The 11760-nt window shown below is 63.7% G+C and overlaps 1 protein-coding gene across 1 annotated transcript; it reads right to left on the reverse strand.

Moving 5' to 3' along the window:
- Nucleotides 1–444: 444 nt before the first annotated feature.
- Nucleotides 445–10509, reverse strand: PDZD4 (PDZ domain containing 4). Its single transcript, XM_090126558.1, has 8 exons — nt 10423–10509; nt 8236–8504; nt 7286–7355; nt 7089–7187; nt 6355–6417; nt 6122–6223; nt 5237–5329; nt 445–4599 (listed from the first exon to the last, which is right to left on the reverse strand). The coding sequence occupies exons 1-8, from the start codon at nt 10480–10482 to the stop codon at nt 2695–2697; spliced, it is 2661 nt and encodes an 886-aa protein (XP_089982684.1). The 5' UTR covers nt 10483–10509; the 3' UTR covers nt 445–2694.
- Between the last annotated feature and the right edge of the window lie 1251 nt (nt 10510–11760).

The following is an 11760-nucleotide window of genomic DNA, read 5'->3' on the forward strand; positions in this document are numbered from 1 at the left end:
GGGGGGGGGCGGGGGGGGGAATGAAATAAATATGATAAAAAATCACCTGAAATGACCCAAAAAACCCCAAAAACAGCCACAGCCAATCAGGGACCCCTCTGTGCTTCAACTCGGGGGGGGGGGGGGAAGAGCAGGGACCCCCCCCCCAAAAAAAAAAAATTATGGGGACCCTGAATGAGGGTTGGGGAGGGGGCTCGGTAGCTCGGGACCCCATTGAGGGGGGATATGGGGGGGTGGGGGGGGGTTGAAAGTGAAGGGGGGGGTTCGCAATGAGGGGGGGGGGGTCCAAAAATTAGAGGAGGGGTCGCTAGAAGTGAAAGGGTGGTCATTGGGACCCCCGAATTGGGGGGGGGGGGGGCAATGAGGGTCCCCTCCACAAATTGGGGGGGGGGGGCTCAATGGGGGTGAGGGGGGGTGTCTCAAAAATAGGGGGGGGGTCCACAATGTTGAGGGAGGGTCCCTAAAAGTGAAGGGGGGGGTCGTTGGAACCCACAAAATGGGGGGGGGGGTCGCAATGGGGATCCCCAACCCAAAGAGGGGGGGTTTCAATGGGGGGGGGGGTCCCAAAAATTGGGGGGGGGTCCACAATTAGGGGTGATATTGGGGACCCCATTATGGGGGTGCTACTGGGGGTCCCCAATGAGAGGTCAGACTGAGGGCCCCCAGACCCCAATTAGGGGACCCCAATTAAAGGGGGGGGGACATTCAGGACCCTCCTTAATGAGGGGGCACAGTGGGGACCCCCCCCTTAATGAGGGGGAGCCCAATTAAAGGGGGGGGACATTCAGGACCCCCATTTAGGGGGCAAAATTGGGACCCCCAGCCCCAATTAGGGACACAGCATTGGGGGGGGGGGGGTGATAATGGGGGACTCCAGCCTCAATTAGAGACAGTCCTGGGGGTCCCTAATTAATTAGGGGTAAAGCTGGGAGTCTCCCTTCCCTAATTAGGGGTAACGATGAGGATCAACCTTTCCTAATTAGGGACCCCAGCCCTAATTAGGAGGCATTATTAGTAACCCGCCCCGCCCCCCCCCGCTTGGATAGGGGGCACTATTGGGACCCCAACCCAATTAGCGGCTCCTTTGGGACCCCAGCCCTAATTAGGGAGCACCATTATTATCCCAGCCCTAATTAGGGAGCACCATTAATACCCCAGCTCTCCGCTAGGGGGCAGCAGCGGGACCCCAGCCCCAATTAGGGGGCGTTATTCGCACCGCCCTCCGCTAGGGGGCGCTACTGAGACCCCAGCCTCCAATTGGGTTCCATTATTCCCTTAACCCTCCGCTACGGGGCGGCACTGGGACCCCAGCCCTAATTAGGGAGCACCATTATTATCCCAGCCCTAATTAGGGAGCACCATTAATACCCCAGCTCTCCGCTAGGGCGCAGCACCGGGACCCCAGCCCCAATTAGGGGGCGTTATTCGTACCGCCCTCCACTAGGGGGCGCTACTGAGACACCAGCCTCTAATTGGGCTCCATTAGGATCTTAGCTAGGGGGCGGCACGGGGACCCCAGCCCCAATTAGGGGCTCCGTTGGGACCCCAGCACTAATTGGGGAGCACCATTGGGACCCCAGCCCTAATTAGGGAGCACCATTATTATCCCAACCCTAATTAGGGAGCACCATTAATACCCCAGCTCTCCGCTAGGGGGCGGCACTGGGACGCCAGCCCCAATTAGGGGGCGTTATTCGTACCGCCCTCCGCTAGGGGGCGCTGCTGAGACCCCAGCCTCCAATTGGGCTCCATTAGGATCTTAGCTAGGGGGCGGCACGGGGACCCCAGCCCCAATTAGGGGGCGTTATTCGCACCGCCCTCCACTAGGGGGCGCAACTGAGACCCCAGCCTCCAATTGGGCTCCATTAGGATCTTAGCTAGGGGGCGGCACGGGGACCCCAGCCCCAATTAGGGGCTCCGTTGGGACCCCAGCACTAATTGGGGAGCACCATTGGGACCCCAGCCCTAATTAGGGAGCACCATTATTATCCCAACCCTAATTAGGGAGCACCATTAATACCCCAGCTCTCCGCTAGGGGGCGGCACTGGGACGCCAGCCCCAATTAGGGGGCGTTATTCGTACCGCCCTCCGCTAGGGGGCGCTGCTGAGACCCCAGCCTCCAATTGGGCTCCATTAGGATCTTAGCTAGGGGGCGGCACGGGGACCCCAGCCCCAATTAGGGGCTCCGTTGGGACCCCAGCCCTAATTAGGGAGCACCATTGGGACCCCAGCCCCACTTAGGGGGCGTTATTCGCACCGCCCTCCGCTACGGGGCGCTACTGAAACCCCAGCCTCCATTTGGGTTCCATTATTACCTTAACCCTCCGCTAGGGGGCGGCACTGGGACCCCAGCCCTAATTAGGGAGCACCATTATTATCCCAGCCCTAATTAGGGAGCACCATTAATACCCCAGCTCTCCGCTAGGGGGCAGCAGCGGGACCCCAGCCCCAATTAGGGGGCGTTATTCCTACCGCCTTCCGCTAGGGGGCGCTATTGAGACCCCAGCCTCTAATTGGGTTCCGTTATTACCTTAACCCTCCGCTAGGGGGCGCGGGTGAGACCCCCCCCCCCCCCCTCCATACACACACACACAGCCTTAATTAGCGTCACCATCACGACCCCAGCCCTCATTAAGGGCACCGTTATGACCCCACCCCCCCCTCCCTTAATTAGGGCTCCCCGCCCCCCGGTTTCACACGGTGGTGACGGACAGCAGCGGGTTGTAGAGCCGCCCCCCATCCGCCCCCCTCAGCATCCCCTGGATGGTCACCCAATTCTCCAGGATGCGCCGGCTCCTTTTCCTCCCGCTCCTCCCCCTCCCCACCCCTCCCTGCTCCCCTCCGACCCCCCCGACCCCCCCGGCCGCCCCCTCCCCCCCCCTCAGGACCCCCTCCCTCCTCCTCCTCTGCTCCCTCGCCTTCACCAGGTGCTGCTTCCTCTGCTCCCTGCTCCAATAGCGGCCGAGCTTCAATTCGCTCCTGTTATCGTCGTCGGTGGTCGAACCCCCCCCCCTCTCCTCCATGATTCGGATGGCTCGGGCTTTCAGCAACCGATCCCGGCCGGGCCTTTTCCCCCTCCCCCCTTTACTCCCCCGATGCTGGAGGAGGAGGGGGGAACTTCGGCAGCTTTCCCCCCCCGTGTTGTAAGCGCTGGTCGTGTCGCGTTCGGGGGCTTCGGAAATGTCGGCCAGGGGGGGTTCGCCTCCCCCCCCCTCCATCCAAGCCCGCAGGCAGCGCTCCCGGAGCCGCTCCATCTTTTGGGAACGGAGGAGGTGGCGGTGCTGGAATTCCAGGTGCCGGAGCTCCTCCTCTAAAGGGGAGCGACCCGAGGCGGGGGGGGACGAGGCTGGGGGGGGGCGGAAGCGGCGCTGTTCGGCCGTGGGGATGGAGGGGGGGTCCGGAGGAGCCGGTGAGGATCCGGAGCCGGGTCTTTCCGCGGCTCTTGGCCGCGATCCGGGGCCGAACGGAGGTTCCGCGGCTGGGAATCCGGCTCCGGGTTTTCCTCCCGACGCGAATCCCGAAGCCGAGGGGTGCGATCCGGATCCGGGCTTTCCTAGAGACCCCAGTCCCGATCCCGGGGAATGGGATCCCAATCCAGGTTTTCCCATCGATCCGAAGCCGGATCCCGGAGAGTGAGATCCAGATCCGGGCTTGCCGACGGATCCGGAGCCGGGTTTTCCCCCCGGCGGATACCCGAAGCCGAATCCGGGTCCCGGCGATGGGAATCCGGATCCGGGTTTCCCTCCGGACCCAAATCCCGAGGGCTGCGATCCGGATCCGGGTCTTTCCGTGGTTCCGGCTCTTCCCCCGGGCCCGAATCCGGATCCGGGCTGTTGCGATCCATACCGGGCTCTTCCTCCGTTCCCGGATCCTGAGGGAGGCGATCCGGCTCCGGGTTTTCCCCCGGGCCCGGCTCTCGGTGCCGACCCAAATCCGGCTCCAGGGGACGGCGGTGCTCCAGCTCCGGGTCTTCCTCCGGCCCCAAACCCGGATCCCGGCGCCTGCGACCCAGAACTGGCTCTTCTCCCAGCCTCCAATCCGGATCCCGAAGGCTGTCCGGCTCCGGGTCTTGACGCCGACCCAAACCCAGATCCCGCCTCCATCCCGTAGGGCGATCCAGCTCCGGGTCTTCCCCCAGCCCCAAACGCAGATCCGGCTCCGTTCCTCCCAAATCCGGCTCCGGTTCTTTGCGCTGACCCCAATCCGGTCTGGATTCCCGCTCCGGATCTTAGCGCCGCCTCCATTCCGTACTGCGCTCCGGCTCCGGGTTTTCCAGCAGCCCCAAATCCGGACATTCCAGGCCCGGCTCTTCCCATGGATCCCGATCCGGATCGCGCCGCTCCGGGTTTTCCCAGCCGCCCCCTGTGCCCCGAATGGGTTCTTTGGCCCTGGGTGGGGGGGGCGGGGGGGTGGTTTTGGCCCGGGGATGGGGGGAGGTCTTTGGGGGGGGGTCTCGGGGGGGGTCCTTCATCTCCATCCCCCAACAGGAGGTCGTGTTCTGAGCTCTCCTCGTTCCTGGTGCTTTCGTCCGTCCGTCCCACGCCGCTGTCCGGCTCCGCCGCCCCCCCCAGGATGCAGGGGGGGGAAGGGCTGGGGTCCTATGGGGGGGTGGAGGGGGGTGGGGGTGGTATCGGTGATCCCCCCCCCCTCAAAGCTTCCTATCCTCCTACCCACCACCCAAAGGCCCCCCGTTACCATCCCAAGGCCCCCATTACATCCCATTGCCCCCCCCCATAGACCCCCATTTCCCCCCCATTGCCCCCCCCATGACCCCCTCAGGACCCCCCATTATCCCCTCAGGACCCCCATTGCCCCCCCAGGACCCCACATTACCTCCCCAGGACCCCCATTACCCCCCCAAAACCCCCAATGCCCCCCCAAGACCCCCATTACCCCCTCAGGACCCCCCATTATCCCCGATTGCCCCCCATTATCCCCCCCAAGACCCCCATTGCCCCCATTTCCCCCCCAAGACCCCCCCACTGCCCCCCAGTACCCCCTCAGGACCCCCCATTACCCCCCCAATACTGCCCCAAGACCCCCATTGCCCCCCCCATGACACCCACTTCCCCCCCATTGCTCCCATTACCCCCCCAAGACCCCCATTGCCCCCCCATGGCCCCCCCATTGCCTCCATTACCCCCCCACGACCCCCATGACCCCCCTCCCCAACCCCATAGGACCCTCATTACCCCCCCCCCCGCCCCCTCAGGACCCCCAATCCTCTCCTCCTACCTGCCCCGGGGGGGTCCAAATGCCCCCCCCCCCCTCTGCCTCGTCAGATCCGAAGTCGTCGAGGAAATCCTCGCGGTCACTGTCCTTCCAGCGCTGGGAAAGGGGGGGTCAGCACCCCATAGGACCCCCCCCCAAAAGACCCCCCACCCCCATAAACTCATAGTAACCCCATGGGCCCTATTAGTGCCCCAAAGACCCCCGCAGACTCCCCAAAGCCCCCCCCAGGCACCCATAGGATCCCTCAAGGACCCACAGGACCCCCAAAACCCCATAGGACCCCTCCAAGACCCCCCACAGGACCCCCAAAGATGCCCCCATGCCCACCAAAACCCACCCAGACCCCCATAGGACCCCCCCAGGAACCCCATAGGACCCCCAAAATCCCCCAGGCCCCCATAGGATCCCCCAGACTCCCACAGGACCCACCCAGTTCCCCCAAAACCCCCCAAGGACCCCATAGGACCCCCCCAGGACCCCTCATAGGACCCCCAAAGACTCCCCCGATGCCCCCCCAAATCCCCCCAGGCCTCTATAGAAGCCCTAAGACTCCCATAGGACCCACCCAATCCCCCCAAAGACTCCCCAAGGACTCCATAGGACCCCCCCCAAGACCCCAAGAACCCCACAGGACCCCCCCAAGACCCCATAGGACCCCCCCAGGACCCCCAAAGACCTCCCAAGGACCCACAGGACCCCCCCAAGACCCCATAGAACCCCCAAAGACTCCCCCCAGACCCCCCAAAACCCTCCAGGCCCCCATAGGATCCCTCAGACTCCCATAGTACCCACCCAGGCCCCCAAAACGCCCCCAAGGACCCCACAGGACCCCCCCAAGACCCCATAGGACCCACCCAGGCCCCCCAAAGACCCCCCCAGGACCCCCACCTGGCTGTCAGGCCGTGCCAGCAGCAGGGAGATGTTGGTTTGCTGCTCGCGGGTCAGGAAAGCCACAGCCTCCTCTCGGTCCTGCACCTCCACCCCATTAATCTGGGAAGGGGGGCACAGGGGGGGGGGGGGGTCAGGATCCCCCTCAAAGCTCCCCCCGGGACCCCCCCCGCCCCCACACACCCTAAAATATGGGGTGGACCCCCTTCCCCCCTCTTTTCCCTGCCCCAAACCTGGATGATGCGGTCGCCCTCACGGATGCGCCCATCCTTGGCTGCGATGCTGTTGGGGTTCACCTATGGGGAGGGGGGCGGAGGGGGGGTCAGAGCCCTGAGACCCCCCCCCAAATACACAAAGGGGGGCGGGGGGGGCTCCTCCAGACCCAAGATCACCATTGAGATCCCACAGAAAGGCTCCCAATCCCACTAAAAGCAACTCCAGACCCTAAGGAGACCCCCATTACCCCCCCCAGGACCCCAACTACCCCCCCATTACCCCCCCAGGACCCCAATAACCCCCCCCCAGGACCCCCATAATCCCCCTCCCCAACCCCTCAAGACCCCCATTACCCCCCCAGGACCACCGTTACCCCCCCACGACCCCCATTACCCCCCATTATCCCCCTCCCCAACAAACCCCCCAAGGGCACCCATAACCCCTTCAGCACCCCAATAAACCCCCCCACCCAGGACCCCCATATCCCCCTCCCCAACCTCTCAAGACCCCCCCAGGACTCCCATTACCCCCCCACGACCCCCATTACCCCCCCATTACCTTCCCCTCCCCAGCAAACCCCCCCACGACCCCCATTACCCCCCCATTGCCCCCCCATTATCTCACTCCCCTCCCCAGTAAACCCCCCCACGACCCCCATAACCCCTTCAGGACCCCAATAAGGACCCCCATAAGCCCCCTCCCCCTTATTCCCACCCCATAACCCCCCCCTTGCCCCCCCCCCCCCTCAGACCTCCCCCACGTAGATTCCAGCATCCTCCTCTCCATCGGTTCGATAGCAGACTGTCAGCCCCAGCTTATCCCTATGGCTGGCCTTATACAGCTCCACCTCCTGGGGGGGGGGGAAATTTGGGGAGGGGGGGGTGAGGAGGATCCAGACCCCCCCTCCCTAAATTGCCCCCCCCCCCCGAAAGAAATGGTCCCACTGACCTCATATTCCAGCTCTTCGGGGCGTTCGTGGTCCCCCAGGTCAACGGGGTCATAATAGTCCTGGGGGGGGCTGTGGGGTTTTGGGGGGGGGGGGGGGGGAATATATGGGATGGAGGAAGAATTAATGGCGGGGGGTCGTGGGGGGTGGGATAAAAGGGGATTGGGGGGGAGCTGAGAGACCCTATAAAGTGGGGGAGGGAGGGGGGGATCCCCAATTGGTCTGAGGGGGTCTCAAAGGGTCCCAATATGGGGTGATGCTCAATAGGGGAACTCTGAAGGGTCTGGGGGGTGCTGGGGGGGGGCTAAGAAACCCTATGGGGGGGGGGGGTCTCAATGGGTTTGGGGGGGGGGGAGTAGATGGGTTTGGAGAACCCAAAGGACCCCATTAACCCCCCTGGAAACCCCCATTATCCCCCCATTACTCCCCCAGGACCCCCATTACCCCCCCCCCCACGACCCCCATAACCCCCCCATTATCCCCCCCCCACCCCAACCCCCCCAGGAACCCCATTACCCCCCCATTATCCCCTCCCAATCCCCCCAAGACCCCCCCAAGACCACCACTGCCCCCCAGGACCCCCATAACCCCCCCAGGATCCCCATAATTCCCCCCTCCAGCCCCTCAGGACCCCCATTACCCCCCCCACGACCCCCATAACCCCCCCATTATCCCCCCCCAACCCCCCCAGGACCCCCATCACCCCCCCAGGATCCCCATAATTCCCCCCTCCAGCCCCCCAGGACCCCCATAACCCCCCCATTACCCCCCCCCCAATCCCCCCCCCCAATCCCCTCAGGATCCCCATAATTTCCCCCCCCAACCCCCCAGGACCCCCATCACCCCCCCAGGACCCCCATAATTCCCCCCTCCAGCCCCCCAGGACCCCCATTACCCCCCCCCATAAGCCCACCCAAGACCACCCACCCCCCCCGGAGGGGGGGTCACTCACTGCTCGCCCCCCCCCAGCCGGCTCTCGAAGCTGATGTCCGTCTGCGTCCCGCTGTCCACCAACCCCATCGATGGGGGGGGGAGGGGTCCAGCATCCAATGGGGGTCCCGACCCCCCCCACGGAATTGGGGGTGTCCCTCCGGGTTGGGGGGGGGCACCTCGGGGGTGGGGGCTGCGCCGCAGCACCTGCAGCATCAGCGGCTCTTTGGGGTCCCCCCGCGGGACCCCCACCCGGCTGCTGTCCCCCCCTCGGCGAAGCCCCTCCCTCACCTATTGGGGGAAATGGGGGGGGCACAAATTGGGGGTCAGAAGCTGAGCTCCCCCCCCACACACACCATAATTCCCCCCCCCAACTCCCACAGTCCACTCCCGCAGACCCCAATACCCCCCCCAGACCCCAAATCCCCCCCATTTTCCCCCCCATTCCTTCCACAGACCCCATTGACCCCCCCCCCCGAAACCCCCCCAGACCCTAATTCTCTCCTCTTTAATTAACCCCTGCCCCTTAATTACTCCACCAGCCTCCATTCTGCCCCATTAGGCCCCCCAGAACCCATTAACCCCATCAAACCCCAATTATCCCCCATTAACCCCCCCAGACTCCCATTAACCCCCAGTATCCCCCTTTAACCCCCCCCAGACCCCCTTAAACCCCCCCATCCTCCCCCTACGCCGCCCATTACCCCCCCAAAGACTACCTTAAGCCCCCCCACCCCCCATTATCCCCCATAGACCCCTTTAAACCCCCCCATTCCCCCCTGCCACGCCCTCCATCACCCCCCCATCCCGCTGTAACCCCCCCAGATCCCCTTAAACCCCCCTTATTCCCCCCCACGCCCCTCCCGGACCCCCTTAAACCCCCCCATCCTCCCCCCACGCCCCTCATTACCCCCCATAGACGCCCATTCTCCCCTGCCACGCCCCCCTTTAACCTCCCTACCCCCTTTAACCCCCCCCAGACGCCCTTAAACCCCCCTTATTCCCCCCCCGATTCCCCCCCATCCTCCCCTTAAACCCCCCATCCTCCCCCCACGCCCCCCATTACCCCCCATAGACCCCCATAACCCCCCCACAGACCCCCATTCTCCCCTGCCACGCCCCCCTTTAAACCCCCTACCCCATTTAAACCCCCCCCAGACCTCCTTAAACCCCCCCATGTCCCCCCCGGACCACCTTAAACCCCCCATCCTCTCTCCACGCCCCCCATTACCCCCCATTACCCCCCATAGACCCCCATTACCCCCATAGAGCCCCATTCTCCCCTGCCACGCCCCCCATCACCCCCCCACCCCCATTTAACCCCCCCCAGACCCCCTTAAAACCCCCTTATTCCCCCCCACGCCTCCCCCGGACCCCCTTAAACCCCCCATTCTCCCCCCATGCCCCCCATTACCCCCCATTACCCCCCATAGAACCCCATTACCCCCCCCAGACCCCCATTCTCCCCTGCCACTCCCCCCTTTAATCCCCCCCAGACACCCTTAAACCCCCTTTATTCCCCCCCACGCCCCCCCGGACCCCCTTAAACCCCCCATCCTCCCCCCACGCCCCCCATTACCCCCCATAGACCCCCATAACCCCCCCACAGACCCCCATTCTCCCCTGCCACGCCCCCCATCACCCCCCCACCCCCATTTAACCCCCACCCAGACCCCCTTAAACCCACCTTATTCCACCCCACGCCCACCCCGGACCCCCTTAAACCCCCCTATCCTCCCCCCACGCCCCTTATTACCCCCCATAGACCCCCATTCTCCCCTGCCACGCCCCCCTTTAACCCCCCTACCCCATTTAACCCACCCCCAGACCCCCTTAAACCCACCTTATTCCCCCCCACGCCCCCCCCGGACCCCCTTAAACCCCCCTAACCTCCCCCCACGCCCCCTATTACCCCCCATAGACCCCCATTCTCCCCTGCCACGCCCCCCTTTGACCCCCCCCAGACCCCCTTAAACCCCCTTTATTCCCCCCCACGCCCCCCCCGGACCCCCTTAACCCCCCCCATCCCCACCCCCCCACCCCCCCCCTCCATTGTCCCCATCCATCCCCTTCTCCCCGTTGCCACGACAACAGGCAGCGGTACCCCCCCCCTCCTCCCCCCCCCCCCTGCCGCCTCATCCCCACGGTTGCCATGACAACGGTGATGGATTTCCATCCCCCCCCCCCCCCCCCTCCCCTCCATCCTCACCTGCATCCCCCCCCGGTGCTGCTCCTCCGCCTTCTGCACCACGCACATATTGCAGCCCATGGCGGCCCCAAAAACGCTCAACCCCCCCCTTCCCACCCCCTCCCCCTCCCCCCCCCTTCCTTCCCTCCTTCCCTCCCCCCCCTCCCCCCCCCCCCTTTTCCCCACCCTTTTAACCCCCCCCCGGATCCCCCTCCCCACCCGCCATGACCGGTTCCGGTTCCGGTTCCGGTTTAGCTTTTCCGGTTCCGGTTCCGGTTTCCCACGGTTCGGCCCCGCCGGCGGCGGCGGCGGCGGCCGCGGGAGAAGCGGCGGGAAAAAAAGGGGCGATGGCGGCGGCCGGGGGGGCGGGGCTTAGCGAGGCCACGCCCCCCTCCTCCTCAGGCCACGCCCACCGAGAGACCCCCTCCGTTCCTATGGAGCCTTATGGAGCTCTATGGAGCCCTATAGATCCCATATAGACCCCCATAGAGCCCATAGGTCCCTCATAGATCCCTATAGATCCCCTATAGATCCCCTATCGATCCCCATAGAGCCCACAGATCCCTATAGAGCCCTGTAGATCCCATATAGACCCCCATAGAGCCCATAGGTCCCTCATAGATCCCTATAGATCCCCCATAGAGCCCATAGATCCCTATAGAGCCCTATAGATCCCCTATAGACCCCCATAGAACCCATAGGTCCCTCATAGACCCCTATAGATCCTCATAGAGCCCTATAGATCCCCTATAGACCCCCATATAAAGCCCTGTAGATCCCTATAGATCCCCTATAGAGCCCCATAGAGCCTCTATAGATCCTATAGATACCCTATAGATCCCTACAGACCCCCACAGACCCCATAGATCCCCCGCAGACCCCGTAAATCCCTCACAGATCCCACAGATCCCCCCATAGCCCCTATAGATCCCACAAATCCCCCATAGATCCCCCCATAGCCCCTATAGATCTCACAAATCCCCCATAGATCCCCCCATAGCCCCTATATAGCCCATAGACCCCCTATAGCCCCCATAGATCCCCTATAGACCCCCCTAAAACCCCTACAGACCCCATAAATCCCCTGCAGACCCCACAGACACAGCGGCGCCGTTTCCCCCATTATTTTGGGGCTTTTATTCCCTTTTTTTTGTTCTTTTTTCATTCCCGTTCCGGTTTGGTTCCATTTCGGGTTTTCTTTTATTCCCTTTTTTTTCCCCTCCCGTTCCGGTTTGGTTCCATTCCGGGTTTTCTTTTTTTTTTTCCCTTTTTTTTCTTTTTTTCCCTTTTTTTCCCATTTTTTTTTCCCCCCGTTTCTTCGCTTTTTTCTCTTTTCTCCGTCAACGTCCGGGTTCGGTT

The sequence above is a fragment of the Phasianus colchicus genome, chromosome 29, assembly GCF_987193195.1.
Source record: "Phasianus colchicus chromosome 29, bPhaCol1.hap1.1, whole genome shotgun sequence".
In the NCBI taxonomy this organism is placed as follows: Eukaryota; Metazoa; Chordata; class Aves; order Galliformes; family Phasianidae; genus Phasianus; species Phasianus colchicus.